At 35.9% G+C, this 17,903-nt stretch overlaps 3 protein-coding genes across 3 annotated transcripts in view; 1 reads left to right on the forward strand and 2 right to left on the reverse strand.

The window, feature by feature from the left end:
- Positions 1 to 237, reverse strand: part of LOC134213341 (sodium-coupled monocarboxylate transporter 1) — a 37,747-nt gene extending 37,510 nt beyond the window's left edge. The window contains exon 1 of the mRNA XM_062692327.1: positions 113 to 237. Coding sequence (XP_062548311.1) covers positions 113 to 115 — 3 coding nt within the window. The 5' untranslated portion in view covers positions 116 to 237. The remainder of the gene's footprint in view (positions 1 to 112) is intronic.
- Positions 238 to 753: 516 nt separating this feature from the next.
- LOC134213342 (uncharacterized) lies at positions 754 to 7,071 on the reverse strand. The gene is made up of 4 exons (XM_062692328.1): positions 6,528 to 7,071; positions 5,583 to 5,829; positions 4,981 to 5,517; positions 754 to 2,083 (listed from the first exon to the last, which is right to left on the reverse strand). The coding sequence occupies exons 2-4, from the start codon at positions 5,818 to 5,820 to the stop codon at positions 1,530 to 1,532; spliced, it is 1,329 nt and encodes a 442-aa protein (XP_062548312.1). The 5' UTR covers positions 5,821 to 5,829; positions 6,528 to 7,071; the 3' UTR covers positions 754 to 1,529.
- Positions 7,072 to 9,819: 2,748 nt separating this feature from the next.
- LOC134217608 (probable NADH dehydrogenase [ubiquinone] iron-sulfur protein 6, mitochondrial) lies at positions 9,820 to 10,546 on the forward strand. The gene is made up of 3 exons (XM_062696393.1): positions 9,820 to 10,046; positions 10,130 to 10,309; positions 10,381 to 10,546. Exons 1-3 carry the CDS (start codon positions 9,927 to 9,929, stop codon positions 10,450 to 10,452), a joined length of 372 nt encoding a protein of 123 aa, XP_062552377.1. The 5' UTR covers positions 9,820 to 9,926; the 3' UTR covers positions 10,453 to 10,546.
- Positions 10,547 to 17,903: the final 7,357 nt, after the last annotated feature.

Consider the following 17,903-nt stretch of genomic DNA (forward strand, 5'->3'; position numbering starts at 1 on the left):
TAGACAAATGTAAGTCTCAATGTCAACAAAAACTGAATCAATTATGCAATGTAAACAAATCCTCAAGAGAGAGAGTATTAATGCACTTTAGAACTGTCGCTGCGATTCATACCATTGATAAGCAATTTGATTCCTATCCATTCACAGTCAAACACAAGCAAATTAGACGAATCACGATTAACCAAAAACGCACTATGAAATAGTTGTCCTTCGCAAGAAGCGTTAATATGTTGCTGAATGCTAATTGATAACCACTCACTAAAACGCCTACACTACGAACCGCGTACATGGACTGAATTTCACGTTTCTCTCATGCGCACATTTGCCATTCATTCCCTTGCCATTGATTCATTCTACTTCAGCAGGTTCATTTCTAGCGGCGTTCGAATGTGACAACGGTCGGAGCAAGGCATATACCAAGTTGTATCACGTAAAAAGGCGAACGTAACAAGATAATTCTCTTCGTTGACTTCCGTTCTTTCAAATGAAAGTGACAAACAGAGGATGTTTTACCCCTCGCCATCTCATACTGCAGGCAAATCCTGTGGTGCGACATTCGCCCTTTTTCCAGACAGAGCTTGAATTATGGGTGTGATGCTTTTGATAGTTGTCGGCTCCACAAGACAAACATAATAAAGTAGGTACAATATTTGGTTGTATGTGAACCGCAAATAAAAGTTGCATTGAACCAATCCTTTTATGAATTTTTCCATAAAATTTCTTCAACCTCGGTATAGATAAAGAAAAGAACAATTTTTATCATCAAATGTTACTTCCAATATATTTCATTAACATTCATGAATGCGTTATGCTAATTGTATAAAATATATAATCGTAAAATGAAAGTAGTTCATGAGAAACAATTTTCGAGCCTGCCTCAACAATGTTGAATGAATGTTGCGTCTCTAAATGCTTCCAATCCGTTTACAACGTATGGGTGTAAAAATAATGTAAAACGTAATTTTGCGATAACATGCATACGATGATTACTATCTAATTAAATAATTTAAATATGCAAAACTTTGTTTCATTATGATTTTAAAATTCGAAAGTATAAAGTGTAAGTATATAAATAATAAATAGGGACAGCATCCTAATAAAACTGGTTCTTGCGTTGGCCTGCACGCCGAAAAACTATGTGGAGATAAACTCTGCTGATGCCGCTCTACATAATTTAGTTTAGGAGGGTATCGGAAATCCACGGGGTGATCACTCAGTATCATCTTCTCTGGGGGGAAGGAAAATATAACTCGAAAGCTGCCGAACTATGCACGTGCATCAGTTAGCGATGCTCTATAATCGAAACTCGGTCTTCTTCTCTACGGTATTACGACAATAGTAATGAAGTCGCAGATATACATATCTAAGGAGCTGGCGTGTTTCTCGTTTGCTGCATCTTAGTTAGTGTTGAATAATTATGGTTGAGTGTGCGCAGCGCTACAACTGTTAGGGGTTAAACAGTTTCTACCATAAGCAGCTCTCGTTTCATCGTTTTAAAAAGCTCAAATATTCAGCTTCAATATTCTTCTCTAAGCACCATCCTGCATTCGCAGCTCCTTGACTCGGTTGGCCATTTTTTCGTTCTCCTGATGCATTTGCCGGGCCAGTTTTTCATCAATTTCTGCGTTCTTTTCGATAATTTTCGAGATCGTCTTCAGCGTAGCGTTCGTCTTCGTTTGGGCTTGGGAAGGCGGAATCTCGCTTCCGTTATTGGTACTAACTTTGATGGAGTTATCGTTCCTGTCGATATTCACCACCCGATTGCGGTTCAGCCGATCCTGGACGCTCCCTCCTGTCTGTGGCTGCTTATTGCTCGCGGCTGGTCCTGGTTGCCCCTGGTTACCAGGTTTGGGACCACGTTTAACGTCTTTGTCCGACTTACGACCCGAAGAATTGCGATTGAAGTTCTCGTTATTCCGATGGTGAGTTTGCTTACCGCTTCCGCCTTGATGCTGGGCTAAATGACCGTGCGGATGATGATGTTCCGTTCCAGGGTGCATGCCGGACGTCTGGAACTGAAACTGTGGTTTCGCTGGTTGGCGTGGGCCAACCCGACCACTTCCAATTATTGGAGGGGACGTTACTGCAAAAAAAGGACAGATTAGCTCCATTCCGTAAATTTATCTAAATTTTCATTTTAAGTAATTATTGTCCAAGCATAATTGTCCCGTGAACATAGGAATCTTAGCAAATTTTGGACAAATATGCGTATGAGAGCGTACAGTTTCAGTTAAAAAAGGAAGTGAGCTCTCGCGAAAAACGAGTTTTCACCCATGAAATATGGTGTCGCAACTGCACCACGAGTTTACATTTGGGATAATATTCGAAAGCACACTTCATTGTTTCTTAATCTTCATTAAAGTGATAAGCACACTTCAGTTTTCAATTAAAACTACAATAATTGAAATTGAAGATAATTCAAATGCCATTTGGGTGCGAACGAAAAAGATTAAATTGGACAAGGGAATTAATAATAGGGGAAAAGACGGCTTTGGCAGGTTTTGTTCTATTATTGTCAGAGGGGTTTTGTCGACCGAATTTTATGAAATTTGGCCACAATATTCTTTGATATGCAAAGTATGTTTAGGCCAAACTTGAGCATAATCAGTCATAAAAAAACCCCTGACAATAATAGCATTAGCATTAGCATTAGCATTTTACGGTGTAATTCGTAGATTGGATACTAGTGATACTCATGTTTTACTTTTGAGATCCTTATCTAGAATGCTATCAGAAACCAAGAAGGGGAGTGGTCCTTGATTCCAGTCTTAAACAAAAATAACAAAAGCATGAGGATTACTACTCCTGGCCACACCTATTTTCACCGTAACTAGGAGAGGAAGGAAGTGTTGATGTAGTACTTACTTAACGAGAGGCCACCGACTTAGCGACACCCTCATAAGTACCACGGAGTTGGATAATGAGGAAGGTATTCGTTGGGTCAGGATTTGCCTGTAGCTGGCAATGTAACCGTGGTAGATCTTACCCCGTAACACACCACGTAAAGGTGTCTACCCAGCTATACGGGTAATAAAAAAAAACCCTGACAATAATAGAACAAAAACTGCCAAAGCCGTCATTCCCCCTACATCAGTTGAATACAATTAACTTGATTTTGTTCATTCAAATATATTAAGGCGTTTAAATCGAGCAACTTGCTTATTGATTTGATTACAATGTTTACAAACTGCATAAGCATATGCACAAATGTGAAAGGTACAACTCGAGAAATGTTTAGTCATACATACAGCAAATGTTTTATTGTAAATTCAGTTTTGGCTTAGTAGAAACATGAGTACACAATATCTAATTATAATAGATCTATTGATTATGATGCATTTTTGGCCTATATTTTATTCAGTTTTGTGTTAAAACCATGTTTTGCAGAAATCGCTCTCAATAGATAGCGAACAACGATAAAAGAAAGTAAAAAACTATTCCGAATCATAATAAGCCATGATAACAAATTTATCAAACTTGTATAATACAAGTGCGAAAAAACAGAATCAGATAATCAGCCCCCACTGAGAAGTGGTGATTTTTGTTTTGTCCTCGCTCATTTTGTGATGATAACATACAGCTGTGTAGAACAAGTTGAAATGCATCATCAGAACTAGTGCTCCCCGCGTTTTTAAAGAAATTTACTATGAGGTTAGCCTACCGAATCAGATCTTTTTCATTCTCTTTATTTTATAATAATTCTCCCAATGCAGCGAGAATTCATATTTTCAAGTGTTTGAATTGAAATTTTACGCGGTTTTCACATTCTCTTAAGATCAAATAACTTTGACATAATGAAACTGGCCAAAAAGCTGAAATTTACGTATGTTCATTAGGGTGGCTCAAATTAGTATGGGAAAAACTTTTTTCAATTTTTTTGATGGGCGCCCTCTTATTCGGTTCTTTTTGATGCCATGATGCTCTGGACAAATTTTCAGCCAAATCGGTCATCGTTTGGATGGTGCTAAACTCTGGAAGTTTATATGCAAAAATGTATGCAGAAACACCCAAAAACAGTGAATTGCAGTTGGACGGCACAACTTACGATGAAAAACTATGATACTCATTCAGAGCTTGAAGAATTTAATACAGAATGTTATGCAGAAAACCGCGAGAAGATTAGAGTTTGCCCGGCTAAGTTATTAGCATTTCTCTGAAGTGGGGTTTGAGCAAATTTCGTTTCTTTTACCTTTGAAAAGAAATAAATTCACCCCTACAACACTCCAGTAAAATGCTAATATCTTATAGTACAAACTGTAATCTTCCCGCGGTTTTCAGCATAACATTCTGTATTTATTTCTACAAGAACTGAATGAGTAATATGATTCTTGATCGTAAATTGTGTCGTCCAACTGCAAATCACTGTTTTTGGATGTTTCTGCATACATTTTTGCATATAAACTTCCAACGAGTTTAGCACCGCCCAAGCGTTGACCGATTTGGCTGAAATTTTGTCCAGAGCATCAGGGCATCAAATAGAACCGAATAAGAGGGCGGCCCAACAAAAAATTGTAAAAGTGTTTTTTGAGTCACCCTAATGTTCATATTGTCCCTACTGCTGCTAATATAACATTAACATACCACAGACCACACAACGTATTAACCCTCTCCCGCCTATGATGTCTGTAGAGCAACATCAAATTTTGCCCCATCTAACCTTCATCGAATTGTTTCAAAACGAAAATCAATATTTGGCACAACTTTATGGTTCCATTGAACTGCAAATATAATCAGTTTTGAGTACAAATAGTAAAGATATTGCAAACAATCAATTAACTATTGATTTACAATCAAAAACTTGTTATTGTTTTCCACTAATTTTAGATATACCAAATAACTTTTGTTTTAGCATTTTCTCAAAAATGTTTCCTTTCTATTGAGATCTTTGAAAAAAGTCGTGGGCCGGAAAGGGTTAATATCGAAGAGAATAACCGTGAAATTGTTCACCTACAATTGAAATTACCAATTTGCTGAACATACCTTTAACGCTCTTGAACTCTCCATCCTGTGATACCGAGACGGTCAGATTAGGTTCCCCCTTGAACCCATTGTTCTGTGCATTGCTGTGGATGCAACAATCGTCTTTGCTTCTGTCGTGATCCCAATCTCGTCGCCATTTGGTGTCCCCACCGGGTTTGTGACCAGCCCCAGCTCCATGTCGAATATGTTCCGGCGGACGTCGACCATCGTGTTCGTTGGTCGACAACGACCTTTGCAAATTACCGTTGTAGGCGGCTTTGCCTCCTCCGCGGCCACCACCACGATTACCGTTGGAAATGTTGCCCCCGTTGCCAGACTGCCGACCACTTCGATTGTTGGGATTCTTCCGCTCAAAGTTGTTCTTGTTGGTCTTACCGCCTACATTTGCAACCGGGGCCGGTAGTGCCTTTTCACCATCACGTTCCACATCTGCTAAGAAACTGTAAGCTGGGTCAGGTGGAGGGCCCTCTCCTTCGGCGAAAACTTTGTAGTCCTTAGCAATCTTCTGAATAAAGGCATTTTTCTCTTTCTTTTTCTCTAAAAATTGAACGAAACCCTATCGTTAACATATTTTTCCGAAAAAAAAATTCAATAACCAATACCTTCGAGTTCTGCAAGAGCCTCCTCATCGAGATCGTAGGTGAAATCAATCTTATCGTATTTGTGTTCCCGCGGCCAGTCCTCGTCTTTTGGTGGTTTGATCTCAACCATCGCATTCTCCTTCATGGCCATCAATCGGTCGGCTTCCGCCTCCCGATGTTTCTTTTCGATCTCTTCATTGCGTTTCTTTATGCGAGCTATGCGTGCTTCCAAGTCCTCCTGACTTTGAACAGAAGTCATTTCGAGTAACTGAAATATTTGAATTAGAATCTTAATTTAGCAAAGTCAAGATCATTCAAAATCACAGTACTTTGTCTAAAATTGCTTATTTGTCACATATTAATAGGAAATCTTACAAATGTAGGGCTCTTATACGATTATAGAAAGTGCACGTGTGTCAAATGGCTGTGGTTCTGCTTAACCGCATCAAACACCTTTTATACTGCCCACGTAACACGTGGGTAACACGGAAATTTATTCAATATCAATTCATGCGTATATTTGTAGTAGATTAACCTTGATTATTGCATAGCGGAATATGAGATTCGATTAGTAATAAATTAGAATTGTTACGATTAATCATAATAAAAATTCTACAAGTTCTTGATCTATATCAATGCTTTATCCCACCTATAACCAAAGGTTTTGTAATATAATGTTACCACAGCTTCAAAACTTATTAAAACAAAAGCAGTGTCCTAATTAGAATCAGTAGAGCTGAAAAGAACTGTAACCTAGAACTGGAAACTTTCGCTTCCAAGCAATGCAAAATACCGTTTATTCGAATTTCTACCTTGATGAACGCTATAACAATTTTGAGCATCCCAAATGAAGAATGGAAAACAAATGCAATACCAAAAAGGCAGAATAGCGATTCAAGAAACAATTAAATATCTTGATGACTTAACGACTTAAGCAAAACCCATTTGAAATATATGAACACTTACATTCTAACGCGCAGCGCTCAACACTGGTCAAAATTGAATCCGATCCGATTTAGCAAAAATGAGCTTGTCCTACTTTTTCCCGACTTTCTGCCTGTCTTCTGCTGTCTGCTTCACTGATGCAGTCGTGGTTATCTTCTATGCGATTTCTTCGGTGGCTCAGCTGGGAGCACAGAAGCCGCTCAGCTAGGCAAACAGCACCACCGAATCGGACGAAAGGCAAGAGTAAGTGCCAACGAGATCCGAAAGAAACACTTTCTGCAAATGCTTTTCTACCTCCGCCACCTCCGTTAATTCTTCTGCGTTTCGAACTCTGGCACTTCCAGTTTCAAACTGCACTTCCGCTGTTGCGCGCACCGTTGGCCATCCGCTGCTGACGCGCTTACTTTCAGTAGAGCATCAACATGGTTTGGCACTTGCAATCACTCGCAATATGCACTGTTTTCCAATTGAAAATTTGATTTTTCCTGCTGCCACCTCGAAATGTATTTCACACCAAAATATTGAACTTTTCGCTTTCAAAAATACTTTTCCTTCATTCATCCCATCCGCACGAACACCACTGCAAAAATGAGTGATGAATGAATTCGATGAATGCGGTGGCGATGAATAAGTTCCACATCACCAGCGTTGCCAGACGTTTAGTTTGGCAAACACGATCGCATCACAAATTGAGCTGGTGCCAAGCCAGTGCGGTTGAAATTAACGGCTCAGTATCAAATCAAAACACCCACTGCTAATTAAAACTGCCTCATGAAATGGAGTATTGGGTGTCTATTTCAGCGAACAGGACTATCGAAATTCATAACTGGCACCTTATGAATCTTCGACTGATTATACCCCGAACCAAGATGAATACACCACTAGGTGGTCCAATCTGCCAAATTCACAATTCAGCCATTTTGGATTTTAGTATGGGAGAGCCAGCCGCTTTGTTTATGTTTTGCACCGAAAATGAATTTTTCACCCCCGCCCTCTTCTCGTCCATAAATTGGGCAGACTGCAACACCTAGCTGTGTATTCATCTTGCCCCGAACAGTGCTTCTTATACGCCGTTACCTTCCCGAATATTCAAGCGTCGATGGGCGTGTGGTCTATTTTCGGCGTAGTACCAACTTAGAATTCGGAAGTCGGGACTTCCGAAACGAATTTTCTTCCGAAGTTTTATCTGCCAAAATAATTGATGCGTTGCTTAGCACATCTTTAGATGAATCCAGCGCATTACTTCCGAAGTTGGGAAAGTAGCTTGTATCTGGAGAAAAATCCAACTTCGGTATAAAAAGCGTTCTAACTTTGTTCCGGATTGACAATACATACCGGTCTCCCGACCCCGACGTCCATGGTTCGAACTCAGTCTGCAGAACTTTACCTTTTTGCCTTTCTCGTACAACAAAGTTGTACCGAAAGGCTATCATTTCACTTCGAAAACGAACTTTTTATAGAAGCTTCGGAGACCCATAGTGTTGTATACCATTCGACTCAGCTCGACGGGCTGAACAAATGTATGTCTATCCGTGTGTATGTATGTGTGTATGTGTGTGCACAAAAGCTAAGAAAAACATTAGACAACTTTTCATATACTAATCCTTGATTGATTTCCTCGGAACAAGTTTCATTCGACAGGGGGCAAAGGATAGTTGATCACTATTGAATTTAAAATGATCGACCGTTGCGTTTAAAAGTTATAAAGAAAATGGTACATCGAACCATATTCACCATATAAGGTTGGTGTTTTGGCCAAATGCGAGAAAGGCAGTATCACTACTCAGTGAATTAGGTTGGGTTTTTTTTTTAAATCATCATTCATAAGGCAAAATATTGAAATTCATACCGATTCCTTGAGGCAAATTTTCATAAGGCGTTTGATTGAAAATCATACGTCCATTTTCCTCAGTGTCTTGCATTTTCTATAGCAGACCCCACACGAGGGAAAAAGTTTGTCAAACTCTTGATTATTGAAGTAAAAGATTGATGGTGTGACCAAAAATATTAAAGTAAATAATGATAGAAATCAGAAGTTTGATATTCTTTTCAATATTTCCCCTCATCCCCCGCAGTTTACCAACAGGAGTCGATGACGGTCGAGTGTGTGCGTGTTTTGTGCGTTATACCGCTATTTGATTCGTATTAGTTCAAGAAAAATTGAGTTTTCTTCAGCTACGGCCATGCCGGCTAATCAGTGAAAATATTGAAGAAAAGTTTGATGAAAAGTTTGACGAAAAAGTATTGTCAATATATGCCTCGTGTGGGATCTGCTTATTGGGAATCTAGATGGGAATCACCGAGTTTGTTAAACCGAAATTGAAAACATAAATTTTTAGATTTTTTGTTTCAATTTTAAAAAATACTTAGAGGCGCAAAAAATATGAGTTTTCCATTTTTTTTTTGTGAAAGTGTTGACCTTTTTGTATTTTTTTATAATTATTTTTTTTCAATGATATAGGGTGCGGGACCATTTTTGCAGCACCCTCTATTCCCGTCCGCAACGCAAATAACTCGACCGCGTTCCAACCAAATGGCTTGATTGTTTGTACATCACTAGATATCGACAGAAACTAACCATGTACTAAAAAACAAGTAATTCGATTGTATTGCGCTCGAGTTTTAAACGCTGCTGACGGGAATAAGGGGTGCTGCCCAAATGGTTCTCTACCCTATCGATCGAACAAAAACAAAATTTGTTTACGAAAAAAGCGAAAAAAGGTAAATTCTCGCTTAACATTTGAAAAGGGCCTACATCCAAAACGTAAACATTGAGAAAATGCCGATCCAAAAAATAAGATATTTTACTTACCAGATAAAGATTGTCGCTATCGCCGCTGTCCGGAACATCTTTTGCTGGCGAGGATAGGGGATCTAAATGTCAATGAAGGAAAAATACATACGATTTAACAGTTATTTACCACACATGTTTCGGACAGCACAAAAAAGGGAACCGAAGCGACATTCTTTATCTGGTAACTAAAATATCTTTTCAAAAAATGCATCACATTTTCAATTCGTATTTCGCAGGTTTATTAAATATAGGCCGCAAAAATCTCTAGAAGCACATAATCAACACTGTCTATTCATCCATATAACCTTATATTGCATCGAAAATATTCAAAATTATTTAAAATATTTAATATCTAAATCGATTGAGAAAAATTTAAGTCTATTTTCATTTGTTTCTCCTTGTCCTTGTTACCGGGATAAATCTTGGGATGAATGATTTCCACAAAATGTATTCATCGCATTGCACTACCACAATCTCATTCGCCCTCACATCAGCTGTCAGCTTTTTGGTAACCAACTGACGTTTCTCGCTGTCACATCAATCGCGTCCATCACGACAGACGATTTTCTTTCGTGATCTGCTAAACCAAAATAAAGGAACAAAAACTCAAGTTAAAATTACTAAAAATGGCAAGCCGGATGATTTTATCGCCAATAGTGCGTACCGTTGGAATGCGCAATATAACGACGCAGGTTCTGGCTTCCCGATGTGCTGCAATCAAAGACGAAATTACCCACACTGGTCAGGTAAGAGAATCAATCCATCATTGCGATTACGCAAGCAACAACCTACTCCAATAGTACATTAACTAAAACTCGCCTTTTAACAGTTTTACGACGAGAACGACTACCGGAATGCTCGATTCGTCAACGCCGCCAAGGTAGTTAACCAGAACTGGGCCATCAAACTGGTCGATGAAGCGCCCATCATCACGAGTTCCAAGCGAGTGGTCTATTGCGACGGTGGAACCGAACCAGCTCTCGGGCATCCTAAAGTGTACATCAATCTGGTAGGAAACTTAAAATAATAATTGTTTCTTGCATTCATTGTTAAATATGATAAAATATTGATCTTCCGTAGGATAAACCAGGTGCTCACGCTTGCGGATATTGCGGTCAGCGTTTCCAGTTGAAGGATTCTCATCATCATTAATGCTTGAATTCATAGACTTGTTGAATTGTAATTCGTCGTTCTAGTCGACAATTTGGAAATCAGTAAATTGAAATCGATTTAACAGAGCAAATAATGATCGGAAATGTTATACCTGTGAATATCCTTTTACCGAATACCGACAGAGCACAAAAGTTTTACAGACTTCCGTGGTGCAATATGATACTCATGCGGCACAGCGACAATAGATGAAATTATGAAACGAATCTCCCGTCAACCCATCCTATACCGATGTTTATAGGATACGTTTGCGATCCATTTAACTGTCGAACACAACACAAATAATCATCCGACAGAAATATACGATGAATTTAAGACTAAAGCGCATTTTACACCTCCCGTGAACGTGAACGTGAACAAACTGTTTTTCGATAATAACTTCTTGATACATACTCAAATCGTGAGGGAATCATGTTCAAATGAAAGGCAGATGCTGCATTTAGTAGTGAGATGCATAAAAACATGAAAAACAACAATAATATCAGATTTATGAGCATTCCACGGTCATGCCTGTGAAATCATCGTGAAATCGTATATACGGTGAACTCATCCCAAGTATAAACGCGACGGTGAACATGAACGTGGAGCTGTGGTGAATTCAAAAATACAAGGAGAAAAGATTGATTTTGATTGGGAGTTCACATCGACCGAGAGTGTTTACTGTTCTCATTGAATCGGTTTCTGGTGGATTCTTGCTTTGTGTGTTGCTGTCGCCCATTTTAATACTCGTATCGGTTTGGTCGGAAGGAAAATAACTCAGTAGTTTCTCTTAAATGAATTGTGTTTCTTATTTATTATTTGGCAATATTATTTTTTCTTTTTAAATATTTTTTATTTGAATACTTCAATCATTCGTATATTCAGTCAAAAAAAAAAATTTTTTCATATATTTAAAATTTTACTTCATTCATAAAAAATAAATTCATAATTTTCTTCTTCTCCTTTCTCTTCAATGGCTCTACATTAGACCTCTTCATGTTTTCAAAAAGTATCAAAAATTCAACCGGTCAGCCCAGAATCACAATTCTTATGCTAAAATATGTCTCCTGTAAAATTTTCAGCTAATTCGAATAAAATTTCGAGGTGGCTCAAGTCAATTTAATGTTTTTGGGCTATTTTCAATTTTGGAAAAAATCTAGCAAGAGATATAAAAGTCGATAACTATCTCAACAACCTCTATACGGAAGCTTTTGGTGTGCTCTACAAGTCTTGTGAACATTGCGATTCGTTCCGTTCACGTTTTGTCCATGTAAAACTGATTTTCATGCTTTTAAGTGCATAAAAATACTGTTTCCCCCAATAGTCGTTGTTCTACAAAATTCTTGAATTCATGCCGAATGATTGCTAATTTATTATATTATTATTCCTCTTTTTTCCCTGGAAATTTGAGTAATATAATTGACAATGTGCGATGCACCGTTAAATTCTTATAAATCAGAAGCTGAACATTTATCATTAATTTGCACGCTGAGGTTTCTTCAAACAAGTTAGATTTCATTAGTTACTTCGATGCACTCAATGTTAAAAGCATGCAGACATATGGTGAAATTAACAAAATTTGGAAGTCGTTTGTTGTAAGCATCAAATATCTTATGATTTGATTTATGTTTTGTTCGAACAACTTGTTTGAAGAAATCCTAACGTGCAAATTTATGACAAATGTTCAGCTTCTGATTTTTAAGAATTTAACGGTCAATCGCACATTGACAATTATACTACTCAAATTTTCAGGGAAAAACGAGGAATAATAATATAACAAATTAGCAATCATTTGTCATAAATTCAAGAATTTTGTAGAACAACGACTTTTGGGGGAAACAGTATTTTTATGCACAAAAGCATGAAAATCACTTTTACATGGACAAAACGTAAACGGAACGGATCGCAATGTTCACAAGACTTGTAGAATACACCAAAAGCTTCTGTATAGAGGTTGTTGCGATAGTTTTCGACGTTTATATCTCTTGTTAGATTTTTCCCAGAATTAAAAATAGCCCAAAAACACTAAATTGACTTGAGCCACCTCAAAATTTTATCTGAATTAGCTGAAAATTTGACAGGATACTTATTTTAGCATAATAATTGTGATTCTGGGCTGACCGGTTGATTTTTTTATACTTTTTGAAAACATGAAGAGGTCTACTCTACATGCCACTGAAACTTGGCTAACCTTTAACTAGAGTAATTATTTGAGTAACAGTTTCGAAGAAGGAAAAAAAATAACTTTCTTAACGAGCAATTTACGGAAGAAATCAAGGGGTTATTCGAAAGGGAATTTTCCAAGAAAATTCAGTGAGTGCTGTTTCACTGGACGTGGAACACTTCTGTATGTGGATATTGAGCATGTTTAGCCCCAATGTTCCATATATAAGGAGTTTTCATATTTTTTGTCATTTTATCTTTAGGAAATTGCTCTAAAATTGTGTTCATCTCTTCACTGTGGATCCATAGAGGTGCACTAAATATGGTAAAGGGGGATTAGGGGGTCAAATAGGCATCAAAGTGCATTTTATGTGAATTTTTCATGTATTCTGTAAAAATAAATAGTATTTACAGATAATTGTTGATATTATTGTCCAAAAATGTTGTACAGATATTGATAAATGTTTACGAAACAATAACTAACGAATAAATGCATTCGCGAATGTTTTGTTTTGTGATTTGTTGTATAAAAAACGATTTTTAAATGATTTTTTTTTAAGTCAAACAAGCTCAGTAGCTTATATTATATTAAAAATACATTCACATAAATGCGTTTTGATGATTATTTTACCCCAAAATCACTTTAATTTCCAAACAAAATATGTACAGTGGTTTTTGAGGATACACAATGAGGAGGAAAACACAATTTTAGTTCAATATTTTAAAGATAAAAGGATGAAAAATATGAAAAATTTTGATTTATGGGACATTGGAGTAAAACGAGCTCAATAACTACATACAGCAGTATCCCACGTCTATAAAAAATCACTCACCGAATTTCTTTGAAAATTTCCTTTTGAATAAGCCCTCATTCTCCTCTGTGAGTCGTCCGTGAAAAAAATGTAAATGCAAAACCAAATCATTTAAACAAGCAAAAAAAGTACTCAATTTCTGGAAATAATCTGATTATTGAAATCAAACAATTTTGTTCACAGTTGATCTGACAGATCTTATGGTCATGTTTGCTGGCGACGATTTCGGCGACAATTTGCTTTGCGACGATTTCAAATCATCGTGGCCGAAAATTTCAAATAAAACCAGCAAAATATATTTAGTGCTCTTAGTATTAGATTTTTGATTTATTAGTTTATTAATTTCTTTTTAATTTATTAATTTACTTTGCGCTTTAAAGCATAACTTTCCCATATAGTAAATATTGGACAGTTATGCTTGCAGCGGCAGTTTAGTAATTTGTTAATTATTATTTGATTATTACATCAATTTTTTTTATTAATCAATTTATTAATTTATTATTTCTTTAATTGATAAATTTATTAATTTGTTTATTTATCAATTTGTTAATTTAATAATTTATTAATATAAATTTATAAACTTATTAATTATGAAATATTTATTTATAATTTTACTATTTTATTTTTCATTATTTTATTATATTTATTATTTTTTAATTTTTATTGATTCAATAATTTATTAATTTATTCATTTCTGAATTTTATAATCTAAAAAATTATGCATTTATTAGTTTTTCAAATCAATAATTTTGTAATTTAATCGATTGTTCATTTTTTAATTTGTCAACCCATTAATTTAAAGTTATTAATTAATTTATTTGTTTATTCAAAGTCTTAGCTATATTAGTTATAAATGCTTGGCGTACTTTTTCTGCTTTGCCTATTAGGCTATTGCTGAATAATTTGACATGCTTCTGATATGCTTGCGCATCGTCTCTGTCGTTCACAGTGAACAGATTTTTAGAATGCTTTTGGCATTCGAACGTGAACGAGCTCCGTGGAATTTTTTTACCTGTATTCACCAGAGAAAGCTTCTCTCCTCTCTAATATATACACCATATACGCTATATCCACCACAGTAATACAGGGAGAATAAAAAATCTAACAAGATGTGTAGATTGCCTCTCTGTCGTTTTCATCCTGCCTGTCTGTACGCCCTTGTTTTTTTGGTACACACATGCTCGTATGCTCTTTGCGTTATGACCGTCCACGAGGTACAAATATTACTAATAATTATTATTCAGAATGTTTGTGATTAGGTATAGGGTATCTGTTCCATTAATAATAACATGCTCCTATATCAATAACATTCACGAAGCAGGAAATTTAGACTCAATTTGTGTCGTATTTTATTGTAAAGGTGTTAATCTTAAAATCAGATAACATGAATTCCGTGAAAACTCAAGAAAGTTATACCTTGTTTTGTCAAACAGTTTATGTGAGTTATTTATATAATTTGGATAATGACTATCAACAAAATCTTAGCACAAGAAAAATTATTAAATGTATATTAAGATTTTTAATAGTAAACACAACAATTATATACGATACGGATATACCATACGATATGTGATCAATTGAATTTTTTACACGAAAACTTGAGCAAAAATTGGGATTTTGTATTGGCGAACTATGGTCAAATATTTAAACATTAATTAACACTATTCGAACAAATGAATAATAAATTTCTAAAAAATGAGATGAAGAAAAGTATTAAACAATTGTAAGTCAAAAGAGAAAGTCAAAAATTGTATCTAGCAAAAGTAAAGAAAAAAAATTAAATAATTCCTCATCAAATTAAACTTGTTACTACATGTCACAATTAATCGTAAAAAAGGGATAGAAGTCACTAGATAGAAAATTAGAAAAAATTACTTCTCTATTCGTAAATTCGTATTTTCTTAACTATAATTGCATAATTGAACATTATTGTATTAATGTATGGAACAGAATGAATCATGTGAATTACATGCTTCGTGGGTAGCTTTATCAGAACTCCTCAAACTCGCTAGAGTTAAATAAAACCATCATCGACAAATCGCGTATCTCTCTGTTCTTTGTTTCTTGGAACATCACAAATTGTTTTATTTTTCAATTGCATTATAATTTTATCTATCAAATATTATTTCATTCAACGAATATTTGATAAGTTAATATTTATAAATTTCAAAGAAAATCATTAAAATAGAGGCTAACATTCTTGTACATAGAAGAATCTAGCAATTTTGTATAGCCCAATATGTGTACACATTTTGTAATGATCCTGTACAGAATTATATAGATAATTTAACAAAATGTGTTGTTCTTTCCTTTGATGCATACCAGTCGAAAGATAATATTTGGATTCAGGTCAATTGACCACCGGAACTTGTTAACTCAACTTTGAACGGTGCAAAATATATACATTTGGCACAGTTGAAAATTTGCCATTCAGAAATCATTAAGTTTATGTACCTACTGACTTTTCATAACAAAATTCCCGAAACGAAAAGATGATTGAAATTAAAAAACTTGATCAAAATCGTTCCTTAGATTACCTACTCAAATAATTCATATACATATATGCGACAATATGTTTCATTTCTATTTTCTTCGTTTACTACTGCACGCTTACTTGCTGCCTGCATTCGTGGGCAATAATTCAACACTTCCAATTAGACTCGATTGTCCACGACGATGTTCACTGTGAAATTATTGCTCTTTCTCACCTCTAGTTCATGTTCATGTTCACGTGAGGTGTACAGAGGGCTTAAGCTGCAAATCATGGATCGAAGACAAAATAAAATAATCAAATGATGAATTACAGCAGATCAATGGAACGTCCCAGTACTGTTTGATTATCATAACAAAACGGCCTACGATGTCAAAGAGCATATATTGCATTAGAGTTGACCTTCTAAAAAAACGCCAAATCAAAGTTTGATGCAGTTATTTTGTTCCAAACTTTTCGATATACCCATACTTTTTTCCCCGTACTAGAAAAAGATGATTAAACTGATTCAGATAGGCGGCCCCCACCGAGGGGGGTTGGTAAAATGCTTTCTTCTCACTCCTTTTTTGTTGGGGACCATATTTTTTCGCACAGCTGTGCAAAACAAGTTGAAATGCATAATCAGAACCGGAGCCCCCAGCAATTGAGTCTTTTAAAAATAAATTTATCATGACGTATATAGCCCCCGAATTAATTCATTATCGTAACAGCGTCCGAAAAACGTTTCTCACGGTATGCTTCCTATCGAGAGTGTATACAGACATGATTAGTGAGAGATTTTTTCATTCTCCTTTGGATTCAAAACCTGTAAATTGGTAGTTATTATCGTACACATCTTTCTCAAAAGCCAATACTTCGCTAGATGAATTGCAGATGATCCTTCTAGAATCACTAATTCAAAGCTCTTGGAATTACAACCGCAATTTATAAATTTTGATTAAATCTAAATTTGCAAGTCTATGAGCCATATTCGGGAAGTATACTTCAAAAGCTTGGCACATTTAGATCTACCGCATATCTTTTTATCTGTAAGATGTAATATGCATAAAACACAATTTATTATTATAAGTGGAAGGTATTCAAAATATTATTAACTAGCAGACCCGACGAACTCTGTTTCGTCTAAAATTGATTTATTTTCTGATTAGTTCTCGAGATATGCAGAAATTTCTGGTTTATTTGTATGGGAGCCCTCCTTCCCAAAGAGGGGAGGGGTATCGAACCATCTTAAGAACCTTCCCCGGCCCCAAAAACCTCTGCATACAAATTTTCACGCCGATCGGATCAGTAGTTTCCGAGTCTATAAGGTTCAGACAGACAGAAATTCATTTTTATGTATATAGAAGAAGAAGAAGAAGATAAAATATCTTTCATAAGTGAATATGATATATAATAACATTGGCTATCTACGTATGTTTCACCAATTTGAATGTTTCTTGTATAAATTTCTTCAAACATCCCCTTTCATAACAGCATTCATACCTATAATTTACCTAAACTTAGGCTCTGTCTCATTTGGAGAATTAAACTTAAAAGTGACAGTTCGAAAATTAGCAAATAACCCGGTAATAAGAATGGCTGGTGCTGCCCAGCAATTCCAATAAGACATCGATGCAAAATGATTCGATATCTGTCAAAAGTAATCTTGCTCTGCGAGCAGGGTTATTTGATAATTATTGAAATGTCACTTTTAAGTTTAATTTCAGTTTAATCCTCCAAATGAGACAGACCTTAGAAATTTCTAATAAATATTTTATACAAATCCGAAAAGTGAAGCACCGAACCAAGATGGTAACCGCGCTACCATTTGCCTAAGCTTTCGTGCGGCGTACGTGACATTCGACAAAAGCTCACTCCTAGTGCGCAAGAACGTCCGATCGAACCGAATGTTTTTGACAACTTTCAGTACTTTTCTCCTCACAGTCGTTCAGTGGGCTAGCCCAGTGATTACCAAACTGTGTACCCCAATTCCATGCTGATTTTAAGTT

This window comes from Armigeres subalbatus, chromosome 2, assembly GCF_024139115.2.
Source record: "Armigeres subalbatus isolate Guangzhou_Male chromosome 2, GZ_Asu_2, whole genome shotgun sequence".
Taxonomy (NCBI): domain Eukaryota; kingdom Metazoa; phylum Arthropoda; class Insecta; order Diptera; family Culicidae; genus Armigeres; species Armigeres subalbatus.